The 19,128-nt window shown below is 33.3% G+C and overlaps 1 protein-coding gene across 1 annotated transcript; it reads left to right on the top strand.

Annotated features, from left to right (window-relative positions):
• The first annotated feature begins 122 nt into the window (after nt 1–122).
• slim (scruin like at the midline) lies at nt 123–18,461 on the top strand. The gene is made up of 10 exons (XM_089241812.1): nt 123–380; nt 3,463–3,617; nt 4,151–4,235; nt 5,902–6,056; nt 9,377–9,513; nt 9,606–9,690; nt 11,257–11,311; nt 13,774–13,821; nt 16,693–16,832; nt 17,968–18,461. Exons 1-10 carry the CDS (start codon nt 251–253, stop codon nt 18,211–18,213), a joined length of 1,236 nt encoding a protein of 411 aa, XP_089097938.1. The 5' UTR covers nt 123–250; the 3' UTR covers nt 18,214–18,461.
• Nucleotides 18,462–19,128: the final 667 nt, after the last annotated feature.

The raw sequence follows: 19,128 nt of genomic DNA, 5'->3' as shown, positions 1-19,128 counted from the left end.
ATTAATTCTATCAGCTGGAATTATTTTCGATAACTTTGAAAAACGTGTTATCCGATGTGAGGTGTTTCTCTTTCGGTAATGTTTTTCCAGCAGCCAGCACAGTAACGATTGATCATCATAAGGACGCGCTCTGTGGTCTGTCGTGAGAGGTGGTGGTAAACATTCCATCAGATGATGTTTGTGTTGAATCTATTTTAATTTTAATCCAGAGGGTCTTCTTATTTATTTGGTGCTGTGTAAAAGTTTCATCATGGCGGCGGAAGATAAAGTTGGACATTTGTTGGACGCGAATTATTTCCCAGCCAGCAAGCGACGCATGAAACAAGCCAGACCTCCCTACAAATTCTCTCCATACAAAGTCATCCACGTACATCCATCAGGCATGTATTAGGCAACCCGCTTCTATATAATTTCACTTACCGCACCGATCAAAACTTCCATCGTTGCGAAATTATTTGTATTGGGTGTAAAGGAAACCGATAACAGTGATATTGAATTCTCCGTAATCGAATGAATTGATATTTTTTTATCGACACCACCGTGGTTGTGAAAAACTTGATGAAATGGGAGTAAAGTTCATGATACACTTGAAAGTTGAAACTATGGCAATTTGGAATAATATTCCTGAGAAATAACGTAAAAACTGAATTTCAATTAAATTTAACAATTGAAGGGAGTTTTTATGCAGATCAAGTACATGCACGTTTTTAAATACATATGCCTAAAAACTGTCCTTTATATTGTAAAATATTGAGAAAACCAGCTGATATTATATAAGCCAGGGATTCTGAAACTTTTTCCACCCACATCCCCCCCCCTTTCCAAAATCAATGCTTATCCAGCAGTTGAAAAATAAATAAAATCTCTTCAAAAAAAACTTTTGTCAGCCAGTGCTACGTAGTCACTGACAAAAGTTGGCGGCACGCAGTTTGGAAACTCTTGGTATAAGCAGTAATAACATCAAAGCTAATTTTTATAGTGAAGATTTTGCATGGCAAAACTCTCTCTACTCAAAAATCGTCAGAAATAAGGCAGATACCAAGAAATAATAAAAAATTCCTTATGTATTTTGACATGCTATGGGTGTAGTTTTCAAAGGATGAGAATAACTCTGTATCAACAATCGCCTCTATGACAATATTATTCTCTCGTCTCAACGCATCTTTCACAGTGTTAACATATTCCATCTATAATGATAACTCATTTATAATGATCAATTTTTTTTCTCCTGCCCTTTGAGTAGCATTATAAGGTGCATCAACGTAGTTGAATACAAGACATTTTCCATATGCAGTGAGACCTCACTAAAACAGTGCTAAATATAACGGCAAATCCCGCTGCAATGATATTTTTTCAAGTCTTGTTTAAAAATGTAATGTTAAACTGCTACCTCAATGTTAAACTGGATATAATGATAATCTCTCTACAAGTTTTTTTCCTTGGTCCACAGAGTATCGTTAAAGCGAGGTTTCACTATAAATGCTATAGTATTCCAATTAGTAGGCTCATATTCTTAATGGGTGGGCTCTTGTAACAAAAATTTTTGTTTTTGATGTGTATAAAAATTAGATTTGAAAGAAATTCTTGGTTTCTATGCCCTTCGATCTCAGTTTGCTTCATGGGGGAAAACAAAACTGGTAACAAGATACTGAGTGAATATGAATAAATATTTTTGCAAATCCAACACTCGACTATCAATATCCTCTTGTTCACTATAACAGTGATTGACTAGTGGCCATGGTGAGCAGAAAAACTCCAGTGCTGCATAAAATTTTCTCCAAAATTTAAAATTGTATGACTGATAAATTGAGCATGAGTGTGTCTTTTAACATAAAATGGTTAGGTTTAACCCCCGAAAAGTAAAAAAAAGTTGAGAAATATTTTCTCAAGCGATAAGCCATGCTTGAATACGAAGGGATTTGGCTGGCGCCTAATTTTTTTTTGATTCTTTAAGTTCTGCATGATAACCCCATCAATCAAAGCACCTGCTAACTTATTAATAAAACATCAAAATTAGGGAATTTAACTTTTTACCAGTCAAATTAATATTTGAATTTATTTTCCTAAATTTTTTTCTGTCATCTTCTCGTGTGATCCTTTAGTTTAGAGTTATCAACCATAAAATTCATGAAAACAAATTTTCTTACATGTTTTCTAGACTTGCTCATGTCCATAGAAACAACATGCCCATGAAACAAAAACAAAAAAGCTAAAATTCATTCATTCTTAAAAATAGGTGATTTGAAAAAATTAAATTTAGTTCATGAGTTTAGAAATTAATGAAATTTTTGTTTTGTAAATTAAGTTTGGAATCTCTTCATTTATTGGAAAACAAGTGCTTTCATGTAAGAAAATATTTTTTTCTAATTCATGAAACTGATGTTCCTGATTGGGAACAGTGGCCATTAAAAGGGTAATGTAAATTAATTCAGATTTAATGAAAAATAATGCCTCGATTGGTGAAATATCGTAATTAATGAAAATTCAAAGTTAAAGAAAAACTATTTCATAATTGAAAAAATAAAAGCGAATTTCTAAAAATTGAGAAAAATTCTGGAGGGATAAAAACTAAAAGGTAATGAAAATTCAGAATTGATGGCAATTTAAGATTTAGAAACAATGGCTCTGATTAATAAAAATTTGGAATCAATGAAAATTCCTATATTAATGACAAATGGTCCCATAATAAATTTAAATTCAGACTGATGAAAATTCAAAACTAATAATGAAAGAATAATTCTGGAATTAAGAAGTAATTCATGATATCATATTTATGTGCAAATAATATTGATTTTCCACAATATTTCCTAAGATAATGCAAACTCCTACAAATTGTATCCTCATGTCTCAATTTGCACTGCCCCTCTGATTTCCGTTAGCTGCAAAAAGAACATGCTGCCTTACATCAGGTCACAAACGCTGCACACAACTCAATTTGTACCTTCCCAAACTTTTGTCTAACATATAGGACTATCCACTCCACTAAACATCTAAAAAAATCTTTTTGCTGACCGAAACGTCTCCCAGAGCAGAATGTTTTGCATTGTTCTGCAACAAACCCTCGGCCAACTGGAAATGGTCTGCAGTGAAAACCACCATATTAGTGTTTTGTACACTCTTCTTCCAGATTGCTTTGCAGTAGCGCTGATTGTATGGTGATAGATTTCACCATATTTTTCTTTGGGGACTGGTCTTAGCCCCTTTGTGAAAATTGGGCAGATTTTCCATTCATTGTACAAACTGTGTGACATTTTATTATAGAAAAAAAAAATGTTGAATTCTACAAATTTTTGCATAGCTAGAAATTACGATGACTTTCTACCTTAATTTTATTTTAGGCATAGAAATCTTTTCTTCGCTGTGAGAACTTGAGTATGTAAAATGATCTGGTTTCATGAAATTTATTATTTGTAACTTGTTTCTTTTTGTATTTGCTAATGAACTTTCCTCGATACCTCATAGGTTTAAGGTTTCCCAGACCTCGCAGTGGCCATCGCATTGTTGCAGATAGCGCTAATATCTACTGCTTTGGTGGTTACAACCCGCATTCTTCTGATATACCAGACAATGAAAGAGGTGACTTTATTTTAATGCAAGCGTGTATGCTATTCAAGGAGGTAAGTTACAACACATTACCATTGGTTTTATTTCTTTAAATTGATGTATGGGCATTCCCCCTTACTTTCCCCCAGTGACAATGATGGATGCAACTGATTTAATGTATGTACAATGCCATGGTGTCTTAATCTCTCCCTCCCCATGTCTATTTTTACTTAGGAATTCATGCAATATTTTATTTCAAATCTAGTTTCTGTTTTAAAAAAAGTTGAAATCATGCACTCATCAGTAAGCCTTATCTATTGATGAGCGTATATGGCAAATTATTTTGTCTAATATCTGAGCGATTCGCAAAGTGGCCAGCCATTTTGCTCATTCGCTAGTTATTTTGCAGATTCTCTAATATTTGCAATTCAGGTTCATTTTTGAAAATTAATTGGTCAAATACAATTTATACTTTTCAATGAAAAAAAAATGGTTATTCCTACGCTTCAATGGCATAGCAGTTCTTTAGTCTGTACTAGATCCTGTATTGTAAAAATGTGAACGATCAGATGTAAAAAATTGTCATTTAATGATTTGATTTGTGCAGCTTTGGAAATTCAATTTTGCATCCAAGAAATGGACCAAACTGAAAACTTCTGGTGGTATGCCGGAGGAATTGGCATCTCATGCAGGTGATAACAATTTATTACATTTCTCCTTATTTAATTTTGTTTATACTTATGATAAATCTATTACATCTCCCATTATAATAATTACCGTGTTTAAACCCATCTGTCAAAATGCTTACGTTTTAAAAGTGCAACTTTGGGGGATTGCAGCAATTATACTGATGCTGTGCCTATGAAAATTTTACTTTCAAAGAACACAATCTTCAAGAAATTTACTTGGCAAACTATAGCATGCTGGGATTTGTGTGCGTGTAGAACTACTTTTGCAATGGCCTTTCTGTAGTGAAGGAAAATGTATTACAAAAAAAAAAAAAAAAAAATCCTTTTCCTTCAGTTTCTTTCAGTAAGCTAGATTCAAATTTCTTTTTCTCGAGAGGCTTTATAAAGGAATCTATGAAATGTATTGTACATTGAAAAATGTGATTCATGACATGCACTAGAAGGTTTCTAACACCTTACAAAGGCTGAGTAAAGAGAAAAAGCAAGATTTTAGCTTAAAGGGAGAAAAAAAAGAAGTCTTGTTTTAGAATTAAAAAAAACAAACCAGAAAAATTAAACATTTTCCAACTAATTACGTAAGAAAGGAAAACAGAGTTGTCACGTTACACCAATATCCAATACCACTACCTTACACCAATACCTTATGTCTCATTTGAACAAACGGGATGTATGGTCACCGTACTTGCAAACAGAATTTTTTTCCACATATAGTTATCATTTGGTTATTGTTATCAGAAACCAGAGTCTTTGTGATCGCATTAAGTGGCATGAACTGTATTCCTAAATGTTAAAAAAATAATAAAATGAAACAAAGTCTCAAATAATTGTCAAAATATAATACAGTTGAATCCCGTTTTAACGAATACCATTATAGCGAAAATCTCATTTTAATGAACACTTTTCTAATCCACCAGATAAGTTCACATAGAAACAATAGAAAAACCTGGAATTCCTTTATAACAAAATTTTGTTATAACAAAGTGATTTCTCCAGTCTCTTGGAGTTTGTTATAATGGGATTTGACAGTATTCATATTTTCAAAAAACAAGGTTTTTTTATTTAAACATTTTTTCCCCCATTTGAAAGAGGTGCAAACTAGAGACAAAAGATGTTTCACACTAAAGATGTCTCTGGTGGAAATTGGTTCGCATGATTTTTTTCATGATCAACACCACAATTTCTTCACGCTTCATGCACTAGACCATATATTTTTTGTCATTTTTGTAACACAAGAGGCATATTTTGTCTTAATACGTGTTCTCTTCGTGCTGGGTCAATGACTCGAAGCAGTTTTATTGAGCCATTAAGCTTCATAATATCAAAAATCTTTATTTACATCATTGGCACCTCTAACAATAAGTTCATTACTCTCTCCACTGTTTGCTCTCTCCTCTTCTGATACCTTCAAAATGTCTTCCACGGTTAGAGTAGTTTTTCTTATAGCTATTTTACTTAGTACTATTTAATTTTAAAGAAAACAAATATTTTTATAAAAAACCAAACTAGAGCCAAGAGCTAGCTAAAGCAATTGCTAGATTTGTTTTTTCACTGCTTGTATTATCTGAATTTGACTAAATTTTTAATACAGTTGAACTCAATATGTGTTGCAATTTTTCAATACTTTTTATTGTTTGTAGATCTTTATTTTCATTCATTGCTTCAATTTCAGTTCTTCTTTTGGGTCATCATTTGTTGGTGTTTGGAGGGACAGGCGTTCCATTCGGAGACAGCAGTAGCAACAGTATGCATATCTGTGATCTCAAGAGTTTGAAGTGGTCAAAACTTGATGCCGGTGGGGAACATCCTCCTCAACAGTATGGCCAGGTACTGAATAGCTTTTTTTTTTTAATTTCTAACAAATACACATTACACAAATACTGGACAATAACACACGAAAAGGAATACAAAAGAAAAAAAAAGACACATACATATGACGAATATACACTATGTGGCCCCAAGGGACACTAAGTCCTTCCAGGAAGCCAAAAAAAAAGACATTGTATTATATTTTTTCGCCGCCAAGTATGCAGTATAATTATAGAAAAACATAAGAAATTTAAGACATGATGTATAACAGTTCAATGTAAAATGACAATCCATATTTAGTGAAATTTAAACAAGATAATGCGAGTGTTCTGGATACAACATTAATACACATAAAAATATATAGTTTTAAGCAGTAATTATGAAAAAAAAATTGTTAATTTTATATTTATCTACCTCTTTTATGAACAGTTTCAGAACATTTCATTATAATTTTGAATACTCTTTGCATATATGTAAATTTCATGTTTGTGGTTAGTATTATCAGTAGTGGGTTTTTTGACTGAAATGAATTCATAAATTTAGGAGCAGTAAATGAGAAAAACTTTTGAAAGAGACATTTTTTTGTTTTCAGCACTTCAAAATCATGTTTGAATTTCGCTGTTGTTCTATTTATATTTCTCTGAAGCCAATTTTTATTTTTCATCGCAAAGTTTATCATTCAGTGAATATATAATTGTCTGATGTCTAGTGTGTGACAGTTAATTTTTCTATTGTTTCCAGTATAGGCCTGTGTTAGCATATTTCTTACCTTGTTATATGTGTTACTTAGTTGCATGATATACAGTGGTATGCTCCACCCCATGCACACAACCCATAAGTTATAATTGACAAAACCCACGCGTAAAAGACATCTTTCAAAAATCCTGCCCTATTAAATACTTGAGCTTGTACAAAAGAGCTGTGTAAAATCGAATTTTTTTGTTATTTTATCTCAATGAATATTCCATTTCAAGTCATTCTGTATTGTTACCCCTAAGTATTGGTATTCATGCACTCTTTGGATTCTTTAGCAGGTGCAGTTTTGTTGTGCTTGAGGATGACAGATATGAATTTTAATGGGGATTCTGTGTTGGAATTTAAGCCTCTCATGTTAGTAATCTGATATTTGGGCTTTTGTACGTTCAGTTCAAGTTTGTTTGCAACCATCCACTGATTAATACGTCTCAGATCATCTTCTGTCTTTGTCATTAAAGTTGTGTCATTATCCTCTATGTACTGAGCTGCATCATCGGCAAATGAAATTAATTGACCGTTTAGTTTCAGTTTACTGAAGTCGTTTATGTAAATGAGAAATAATGTGGGACCAGAAACAGATCCCTAGGGGACCCTTTTTTGAACCTGGAGATAACAACTCATTTTCCGATTTATAACTACTGCTTGTTGTCTGTCAAAGTAATATGTTTTGAAACATTCCAATATTCGTCCTCGTATACCAGCTCTATGTAATTTTCCTGTTAATACAGTCAAATTCACATTATTAAATGCTTGTTTTAGGTCTAAATAAATAATAGAGTATTTATTGTTATTGTAGCCGGTATTTAAATAGTGACAGATTTTGATTATAGCCATTTCAGTGTTTTTATTTTTTTGAAAACTGAATTGATTCAGGGCCAAATAATTGTTATGGTTCAAAAAACCCATTAGTTGTTGATTAATAAATTTTGATTCACTGATAGATGAATCAATGAGATGTTTAAGTACATCAATATTGTAGGATGCAATTATTTTTAGCATTTTTGGAGTAAGGCCATCATATCCAGTTGCTTTAGTTTCATTCAATTCATTTATTGTTCTTTTCAAGAAAGGGATGTCAATATCCATGCATACCATTGAGTTTATAACATCATTCCTGCTTTCACTTTGATAAGTACTTGCACCAAGATTTGCATTATTTAAATTTCTTTCAATAAATTCTCTTTGTTAAATTTGTTTGCTAAAACGTGTGGATGCTGATGAATTGGTAGAACTTGCTTCCCACTATTTTCATTGAGCACAAAATATTTTAAGTATTTCCATTGCTTTCGTTTGTCAGTACATGCAACACATTTAGCCTTTTGATACTCTTGTTTAGCTTTTCATATTGAATTTCCAACATTTTATCATAATTTTTGTATTCTGTTTCATACGATATTATATTAGGATATTTTCTATATTTTTTATACCAAGTGAACCAAGTAACATATAAGCCCCGTTCACATGTGCAAATATTGCGGGAGCATTGGGAGTTCTAGCACCCACTTGACGACTTTTTTCCTTCGTGAGGAAAGAAATGAAGAGAGGTCATTGGTGAAAATTCTTGAAGCAGATTTTAAACCCACTTTTTCTATTTCCCATGTGAACGGGGCTATAGGCTGTGATGCCGTCTGTGAGCACTTGAACCAACCACCAAACTGAAGAGATAACTGAATCGAAGATAAATTTGAATAGCTTTTTCTCAGTTTTGATTCAATGGTGCTTGGTTCCTTTTATATAAAAGCCGTTCAAATATGACAAGGTCACACTCAAAACTTTCCGACATGCACCAATTCATTAAGCAGTTAAAGTTGCCCTTTTTTTTTAGGACTCACGATCATCTGGTTAATGCATCAATTCCTTGGTTAGTGATGCTGAATTTTACTACTTGAATGTCAGTTTGGACAAAGACATACCTATTTAGATTTTCAGAATTGGCTAAATGTTTTCGGTCCTAGTCTATATTAGAGTGCATTAAATTACTCCTAATATGACTGTGATAAAACTTATGTCTATGGTTAGTACAGATAATCTGTATTTTGAAGGTCCTGTCTGCACCATATTTTTTTTTATAAATGAAATATTTTTTAAATATGTTGCACATCAACCATTTCCTAATCAGCAAGAAATTTCTATTGTAAAATAAATTATGACATTACTATTCAAAGTAAAACAAGGAGAGGCTGTAATGTTAATTATAGGTAGACTGGCAATACAGGATGAATATCGAGTAATTTATCAACTTTGGGGTGCCAATTGGTGTTGATTGACTATGCCTTGCTTGCATTCAAATTGAATGTAGTCATCCGAGACTGACCATACTTTGTGAGTTGAAAATCTAGTAACCCAAACACAACAGTCAGTTGGTAGTATCTACTTCTTTGCTGCCTACACGTACTTAGCAGCAATTGCTACTATGAATAAAAGATTATTCTTCGATTGTACAGGATTGCTTATATATAAAATATAGAAAAAAAAAAATTTTCCAATCCTGATCAGAGTGCATTTTTTCTTTTCTTTTTTGCATAACTTGATAGAGACTGCTGTTTTTTCAATTTTGGTGATTATCTCTCTTGTATTGTTAGGCTATGGGAATCAGTCAAGATAAACTTTATGTTGTTGGTGGCACAAGTGGTTACGAATATTCCATGAGTGTGCATTGTTTGGATTTGAAGTCAAAAGCATGGTCCGAAGTTCGTGTGACTGCCCACCCTGAACCAAGGTTAGTAGCCCATGTTTTTACAATTGTTATGAATATAAGACATGTATTAGTTCATTTTTGAAATGACTGCTATGCTTCTACTGATTTTGCAGGTACAGACATGAGATTGCCATACATGACAGCAAACTTCATGTGTTTGGGGGTGGCACAACTAGTGAAACATTTGGCTTGAAAAAGGCAGGTATCTCTCCCGTATGGTGTTTTAGTTATTAACTTGTACTTTTCATTTGACGTATATTGATCCAGTCTCTAAACACTTTGAGACAGTATCAGCAGTGCTAGACTCTCTCTCTGTACTTTATCATATAATTGTGGTCCATCCTCATGCAATGATTATCCCCAAAAAGGATCTGAAATGTAGTGGAACAAAATTTTTTTAGGGTAATTTCCTGCATATCATATGCAGGGCTCCCGCTCAAAAAATGAGAAAAAGTAGGAAAACGCAGGACTAAAAAATGGGGGAGGGTAACCCCCTTAGACAACATAATCATAGCATAATGGAAAAAAATCACTAAAAAAAATTTTTTTTTGCAAAAAAAAAAAATTAGAAAATTAAAAAAAAAAAAAATTTAATTTTGAATTAACTTTCCCCCCCCCCCCCTAGCACTATTTCAGTCAAGCCAAAACAAAATGACAAATGACTTGGTTACAAAACCAATTTTTGGCCAAAACAGTGCACTAGCAACCACAGATAATTCTTTGCTGTCTCTCCTCATATATATTACATTATTTTTTGGAGTCTTCCAAAGTGACGAGCTTGTCTACTCTCTTCGACGAGGCACAGCAAATTTCGAAGACATACATTTTTTAAGAATGATGCACCTTCGAGACCACTTTCGAAAGCACAATGCAAAAAATGTGTAAATTACAAGATCCAATGTATATAAGGTGAATCAGGTAGTTTTACTGCGTTGCTCATCATTTTTAAAAAATTTCTGTTTTGTTCACATTTTACTGTTCAATGCCAGTGTAATCATTTTTGACAAATGAAGCACTTCCATTTCTAGCTCTTTGCTGAGCATTGTAAATATTGTTTATGCCTGTTCATGCCTTAAAAATACAGAAAACAACTGAATGCTATTGGGTAGCATCAGAATCACCAAACCTAGAATAGGCCTAATGTATCCAACTGCTTTGAAATGCAAACTGTTGTTTCACCTATTTGCACCATAATTTTGAATGATGAAAGTTACTGTCCAAGACCACAAAGTAATAAATACAAAATTATTTTTCCATCCAGACAGAAATTTTTAATGACTACTATACTTGTTGAACCCTCAAACTAAGCAAATGAAAAATTAATCAACCAAATGGTCCACATACCCCCACACCCCCAAATTACCTTAAAAATGATACAATTTCTGCTTTGGCAGAATAATTAATTGCATTCTCCAACATTTGTAATATTTGGCAATATATCAATAATTTCCTGCTCAATTAAAATCAATTACACAAATTTTGTCGATAGGATTTGGTAAAAAAGTAGGAAAAGTAAGACAAAAACTAGAAAGTTGGACAAAACCAAGAAAGTAGGACAAAAGTAGGACATTTTACCAAAAAGTAGGAAAAGTAGGACCCCTGCATATGCCATCGTATAGTCTACACCGGTATATAATCTGCATATGCTAATTAATATCATAGAGTTCTGGATGGTCAGATAATTGAGATTCTTCTGTAATAATGAATTATCATTTATTACTTTTCCTATCGTAAAATTCACATAATTTTTTCATTCCGTTGCAGATTCCTGTGTTCAACCTGCATAGCCAGATTTGGGAATGTGTTCCAACGTCTGAAGGTGGGAATTTTTCTTCTGTAAAATATGATATAACATTATTTATTGGAGTTGTGAATTATCGTTTTTGTGTGAATTCTTTGTTGGTGAGAATTTCTGAATTTGCTTTGTCTTTTCTTGTGGGTACAGGGGTCATTCCCGAAAAAAAAGTGTACAAACCGTTTCCAAGACTATAATTTTTTTACAAAATTTCAGAGCATTCTGATAGTAATTTTTATTTTTTTCTAGTTCATTTAATTCTCTATCTTATGGTACTTCTTAATTTGTTTCAGATGGTATCTAATTTTTTTTAGATCGTTTTTTGTTGCAAAACCTAAAAATTAGCTGTCCCAGCTTAAAAAAAAAAGTGTTAAACAAAGAGACTTGGTGCAAATCTGGATTTCCCCCCCCCCCTCCCGTCTTAAAATGTCCACCACCACTCTGTTACATTCATTTGGAAAATATATTTTTATACCCGATTAAATCTGATAACACTTTTCAGCTCATTGAAAGGTTTACTTTTAATGCTTGATCCAACAATTTTGGATTTGACTTTTGTAAAATGACTTAATATTCACGTTATGTCTTTAGTACCAGATTTTTCTTTGTCGGATGTCCACTCTGTTACGTCATTATCGTAAATAATTAAGGTTTTTTCATCTATATCAACATCCAGTGGTAGTACATAAAGATATGCTTCAAGATATGATGAAAGTTTTCATCAATCAATTAAATATCTAATGAAAAAATCATTTGAATCCACTATTCCTCCAAAATCTCAAGCAATGCAACAGAATAGAAACTATGATTTAAAGTAAAGTTTTCTTAGTTAAAAGGTTTTGAAGGTTTAAATTGCATTTAATAAGTTATTTATTCAATTTAAACCCTTTGCCACATTCTCCGTCATGTTATTTTTTCAGTTAAATACTCGTATAAAAGTAAAGTAGTATAGATCGTTAAAATTACTGCCAGGCATAGATACAGGGAGACGTGTCATAAGGGGCACTTTAGTATGAGTAAAGGTCGTTATATGACAGTACATTCTGTATGAGACAGAATTCATTTATGGGACAACCATTATTTCCTATATTATTTTTGCTTCCAGGCTCTGCTCTCCCTATTCCACTCTGGATCACTAATGTGAGGCATGAACGTGAGATTTATACCGACATCAAATTACTATTCAATCCAGCCAAAAACTTTTGAAATAAAAGAGAAATCATCCTGATGATATAATGTACAGCTGAGCAAGTCCAGTGTCCACTTTGACCAAATTTTAAACATTTTACCAGACCAAAATTCAAACTACGAGGGGGGGGGGGGGGTGTTTGATGCGATGTACTCATGGGGTGAACACTTTTCAAAGGGAACCTATCACATTTTGTACATAATTTTTGAAAAAATAAAAGTGCATAGCCTATTTCGAATATTTGAGATATTTTTCGCTCAGCTAAACATTTCTGTGCACTCTAGTTTCAATGATATCTTCTCTGCTACGGGAACCATTTTTCCAGTTCACAAGCAAAAAAATTTAAGAACACTCAAACTAAGATGTTAAATTATATATTACCACCCCATTGTCTGTCAGAAATAAAAAGTTTTGATTTTAAGTTGCTAAATATTTATAAAATGTGAACTTTTCTGTATGTTGTTTCGAAAAAATCATGAAAATGTGAGGAAAAAAAAGTCAATGTTTTTAAAACTTTTTTCAGCATATATTTAAGAAATAATCTGATTTCATTATTTTAAGAGATAAAAACAGCGTAAATAATATTTATTTTTTTACAGCTATATTTGCTTTCGTAACAGAGTAGACATAATCCATGAACACATAAAACCCAAAAAATGAATTATTATTACAAAATAAAAGTGAAAAATATTTATGGAATATTAATCTTCAAATCATTGGCTATAATTTGAGATCAGTTTTATTTTGAAAATTCAACTATAAATTTTTCATGTCAAAAATGTGGAATGTACACTTTATTTTGGGAATGACCCATAGTTTCAGTTTGAAGCCAAAAGTATTTTTTTCATGCATGTATAGGATCTGTTTTGCCAAACTTTAATCCATATTCAATAGAAATTCTGAAGTTCAAACTTAATACTGAAATATGTTCATCACAGTTACAAAGTATAGTGATACCTTGACTTATGTCAGTAATTTGTTTTTAGACTAACGAAGTAAGTCGAGAAAAAATTTTCCTCTGATAAAGCCCTTCCCTCTCTTCAGGAGGAGGGTGAAGGTGAACATGCTGATTTTCTTATTTTTTCTTATCTATTCATCTTTTTGATGTGACTCTCACAGGGAAACATTTCCATTTTAAGACAGCCATGTCAAAAGCCTTGCTGGAGATGATGTAAATGAGGGTCGTAAGTTAGAGTATTAGTGATATTCATAGTCCTCCAATATGAAGAATGGATTAAATGTGCCATGTGACACATTGGTAGTGTGTATGCTGAATTATTATTACTGTTTTTTTTAGATGCACCTGCTGCAAGATTATGTCATGGATGCGTGAAAGTTGGTGATGGTAAGCTTTCAGAAATGCATTTATTAACTTCGTAATTGTGTGTTGGTGAATTTGAAACTCAGGAGTCAATGAGACTTGAATATAAATCTCGTTAGACTGGCTATCCTTTCGATTTTCAAATTCAGTGCAATCTTGATGTAAAAATACTCTGTACACCAAAAAAAATTTTTTTTTTGTACAGAGTTTATGAGTTTATATCAAGCATCATTGGACTCAACCTTATTTATGACATTGTTGATTTTTCTTCTTTGTTAGCATCATTCATGACCCTAAAAATAGTGTTTGTTAGCATTTATTCACCACAGAAAAATGATACTACAGGGGTGTTTATATTGAAGGAGATATATACAAAAAATATCGTTTTAGCACTTTTAAAATATTGTTAAAGATTTATTGTTATATCAAATATCCTTGTAGTGAGGTTTCAGTGTTTCCATATACAGTAGGCTCGATAATCTGGTCGTGCGTTAATCGGGCCCATCCAGTAATCTAGCGTTTTTCCTTCAAGCCAAAGAAGAGGCAAACGTAACTGCATGTCTGTGCTTAGAAATTTAATAAAGTACACGTTGCTTAATGTGATCGCATTGAGACAGTTTCTTCATCCACAACTGAATGATAACTATATCAGAGAAACATCCTAAAGCAAATACGATAACCATACCTCCAGTTTAATCAAAAAAAGACTCATTGGTTTTTCTTTTCCACAAAACTGATTGCAAAATGTTCAATCTGGTTTTACTTTTCTATGTTGTTCTTAAAACAGTATAGTTTTGCTTTAAGCTACAAAATTTTGCATTTATCGTCATCGTTCAGCCATTATGAGGAGTCTAAATGAAATCATCTAATATGTTTTACGAATTACGATAATTTTTTTTAATGTAATGGTGCACTTCATAGGTAACCTAAGAAAGTCTTTCAACCGAGTAACAGTGAATCGGATCTGAAAGAAACTGATGAAGAACTGATTGAAAGGGCTTTTGTATTTTTACATTACATTTGTGTCTAGTCTAGATGAGCCATTGCAAAATTAACCTCAGTGTCAAAATGCATAAAAAAGCTTTTAACAGAAAAAAAAATTATAACAAATTAAGATCCTGATAAATATAAAAGAATTTTTTTCCCATTTTATGATATTGGTCTGTTCCATACTTTGCAAAAGTCACAACAATACCCAAATCATCATAATGTCTGGCACACCCTGGTCTGATATTTGCTGGATTAGTGAGAGTCTGCAGTACTTCATCTGTAATATTCGGGTGAAATAAAGTTGCCTATCTTAGCTATATCAGCACTATGTACTGAGTTGGCATTGGTGTCTCTCATTGGGTCCACTCAAACCCAAGTGGATGTTAAAAAAAAGGTTCCTTTTCTGGGAAAAAAGGCTGTAGAGAGTTCAAAATATATAACAACTTAGTGCCACATTGTGCAAAGTGACCTAATCCCCAATTTCACCAATTTTATTGAAAACTAGCTATAATACCCGGCGCTGCCCGGATTTTCTTCAATGAGGCTTTTTGGATCATGCGATATCTCCCTCTTTCTTTGAGGGACATGCGAACCGTGTCTAAGTTAACCAATATGGTGACTTCCAGCGCAACTCATGAAAGAAACAAATCTTGATTTAAAGAAACGTAGAAATTAATATATATTTTTTCCTTTTTTAAGGGCGCTAAGTATTTCGATCCCCCCCCCCTTTTGAACTTCAAGTTATCCATCTGCCTATTCCAGCTTTCAAAAATGCTTAGTTAAAGCTCTGGAATTTCTTCGATATACTTTATGGGCCCATAATTAATTTTAAAACATCCTAAACTACATGAATTCATGTAGTGTTGTGAATAGTTATACTCATGAATTCATGTAGTATATTAAAATATAATACGCTGAGACATTAATTTTCATGCTTGAGAAGATGTAAATAAAAAGTTGAAATCAATGTTATTGCATAGATATCCAACGCAAAAGTAGGTCCAGGGCTAATTATTTCCTATTTAATCTCCTGGGCTTCGTATATCTCTAAGCGAACTGAATATTTCAAAAATTTGGAATTCAATAAAATTTTTAAAATTATTGATGTGGCAGGAAACCCCACCAAAATTCCGCAATTCTACATTAAAATTGGCAATTTTAACACACTATTTTTCTATGAGGATCATCCTTTTCCTGACCCTCAAAGCGATGCTGATTATGACGTCATTCAAAAAACCTCATTACTGGGAGTATTGAAAATGTTGCAAACCATTACAAAGGCATAAACTATTGTAAATATACTGACAGCGTTGAAGAAATGACAAACCATTGTAAAGGCATATGCAAGTCTTAAACGCATTGCTAGGGAACCGCGGTAATCAAAGTAAACGTTCATAAAGTGATTGTTGACCGACAGTTTTTTGCCCATTTGGGGCATTTGCCCTGTTCTGACGAAATTTTAAAGTAGCTTATTGTTCAAGTCAGGTCCCATTTGGCTTAATATGCAAAATTTGGTGACGATCGATTTAAAATTGTAGATTTGTATAGAGAACACGCGCGCGCGCACAGACAGACACACAGAAAATCAGTTTTATATATATAGATGTACTGGTGAGAAAGGGGTTGAAAAACTTGATCCGTATCATGTTTGAAAGATTCTACTTATATTTATCATCCAACTTATGGATAAAAATCAAATTAGGTTACAAAAAACAAAATATCTTGGAACGAGCTCTACTTTGAATTACACGCTTGATTCTTGATGAACTAATAATGATTGACGTTTAAAAAAATGGAATGATGTTAAAACAGTTGAACCATTATGTTCATGAATCCTGTATGTTCATTTTCTTCATTGATCTGATATAAACCCTGTATCTATATTAAATATTTCTTATGTTAAAGATGTGTTCATCTCTGGCGGACACGATGGCGGAAGCATTTTCCCTGATGTTTGGGCATTGAATTTAAAGAGTTTGAACTGGAGGAAGCTGCCATATAATCTTATTGAACCTGTTTACTTTCATTCAGCAGCAGCATCACCTGTAAGATTCTTATTTCTATAAGCTTTATATGCAAAAGTGTAATTCAATAATTTAATTAAAATAAACTGAAGTTCCCTCTCTTTATTTTAAAAATACAGTAGAACCCCTCTTTATCAGTCACTCTGTTTTATACCATTAGTTTCTGATAATCCCAGCTGAAGAATGAAGCGAATTAACATTAACAGCACTCTGATATACCATCTCAATAATTTCATACTTTACCCCGATACACTGTCACTTTTTGTTTATAGTCTCAAAGTTTCAGGGTTGAACAAAGAGGATATTATAGCATGACATGAATTAACAAGCCATCACTTTATGGAAAAACACATTTAATAGCACAAAACACAACATATAAACGGATAAAAAATACAGGAACGCAGCTAAGTGCATATCACACTAATCACTACCATCATGACAGTCAACTGCAGAGTCTCTTCTCGACGAAATTTTCACTCGAAGCACCATCTGTCCTTAAATCGTTAGTCTAAATTCCTTCCCTCTCTGGGAAAACTTTTCAGGAAAATAAAGAGGGAAAGTTTTCTTCTTATAACAACGTTCAAGTAAGTATGTACACATTGGAAAAGTTCAGTCATTTCAATTCTCACAAGTCGAGTACCAGATATTTGAATACCAGTGCCGTGAAACAAGTGAAAAAGAAAAAATATATAGGCATATTATATTATTAAGACAATGTGCAATTACTGGAACAATCCTCAGTGGGGGCTTTTATTTTAATACGAGGCTTTCCCACTCTACAGTGCTGCTGGCAGGTCTTCACAAATTTTTCTACATCTTTATCACAGTTCGGCCAGTAATCATTTTGAACAATGTATCTTTTGTCTTTGTAGTACCAAGATGAGCTGCTGTGCCCTTGTGGCAAATTGTCATCAATTCAAATAACCCTTATTGAAATTTTACAAAAAAAGTGGAGATGACCAAAATTACGGAAATGTCCTATAAAATACATCATATCGTCACAGTATATATATATATATACACAAGTTTCTGGTCTGCAGACTGAAAAGGTTGTGCACCTCTACGTTAGAGGTTTGACTGTATTTTTAGTTGTATAGTTTGACCGAGCATATCTGATATAAAAAAGAATAATTGTATTATATTTGGTTTTTTTCAGGAAGGAGAAATGTACATTTTCGGTGGTGTTACTAATGCAACGCAAAATACAAGGACTAATTCTCTTTACCGCATGTGGTTGAAGATCCCGAGTCTGTCTGAGATTTCCTGGCAAGCTATATTACACTACATGCCTCACATTTCTCAGCTGAGACCCGAACAGTTGATGTCCCTCGGAATCCCTAAAATATTTCTGGATAGAGTTGATTTTGATTGCCATATTCAGTATTCAAAATGTTACAAATAGTATAGCTTCGTTAGTCATGAATAGCTCTCTCGCTTTTCCACCAACGTCGCCCTCCCCCTCTCTTGTACAGATTTGCAGGACTATCATGTTCATAGCATCATAAAATATCTTTTATAATGTAAATGGTGTGCGCGGAAAGAATAGATATCGATGCAAAAGAATGAAATTTAAAAAAACTTTGTAAAGTAAAAGAAAAATGTGAAATTAGGTTACATAAGTGTTAAAATAAAACTTTGTTCTGTTTATGACTTGTTTGTCGATTCTTTGCTGAGTGTCTTGTACATTTGATGAAACTATTTCATAGCTGCCAATTTTGGAGAATGAGAATTAGGGAGATTTTTGTGCAAATCCAAATTCCATATAAAAACTATGTTAATGGAGAAACAACTGTAGTTAGGGCTCTCTTTTACGAATAGGCCCGCTAGGGCCACAACTAGGTGCTCATTTCAGTCGGGGCAAAGGAGCATTTTGGCAAACCCCTTGTAATGTCGGAGACGTTAAAAGGGAAATTTTTCCATTTCCATGGTCCTACGCATCAGCCCTGCCTACAGCCTCGGATGTATAGGAATAAAGGTCATAGCCCCCACAAGGACAGGGGCCCCGGAACGATAATTTTTTCCCTCTAGAAATTTACTACAGAGAGGCCCATGAAACATCCCAGCCTAGGGCCCCCGCTGCAGAAATTGTGAGCCATAATGAGGGCTATTTTAAAGCATGGGACCACTTGGGCATAGCTCGAGGCCTCAAGTGCAAAGAAGGCCTCGTATGATAATGAGACGTATTTTTCGAGTGCAAGTAATCATATATATAAATTTGAATGTAGTTCCCGCCAGGTGGATCTCCAGAAAAATCACTTTGCATGGAGGGGCCGCCAAGATGCTGTTAATAGTTAATAAGACGGCCCTGATATAGCAG

Source organism: Pholcus phalangioides, unplaced genomic scaffold (genome assembly GCF_987345545.1).
Source record: "Pholcus phalangioides strain wild (caught in Gottingen) unplaced genomic scaffold, Ppha-v1.0 ptg000014l_1, whole genome shotgun sequence".
NCBI classification, from domain to species: Eukaryota; Metazoa; Arthropoda; class Arachnida; order Araneae; family Pholcidae; genus Pholcus; species Pholcus phalangioides.
This window is presented reverse-complemented; position numbering and strand designations above follow the sequence as displayed.

Coding starts and splice junctions, on each gene's coding strand:
- slim (XM_089241812.1), top strand. CDS start 251: ATGGCGGCGGAAGATAAAGTTGGACATTTGTTGGACGCGAATTATTTC. Junction 381..3,462: donor CATCCACGTACATCCATCAG/GCATGTATTAGG, acceptor GATACCTCATAG/GTTTAAGGTTTCCCAGACCT. Junction 11,312..13,773: donor ATGTGTTCCAACGTCTGAAG/GTGGGAATTTTT, acceptor TGTTTTTTTTAG/ATGCACCTGCTGCAAGATTA.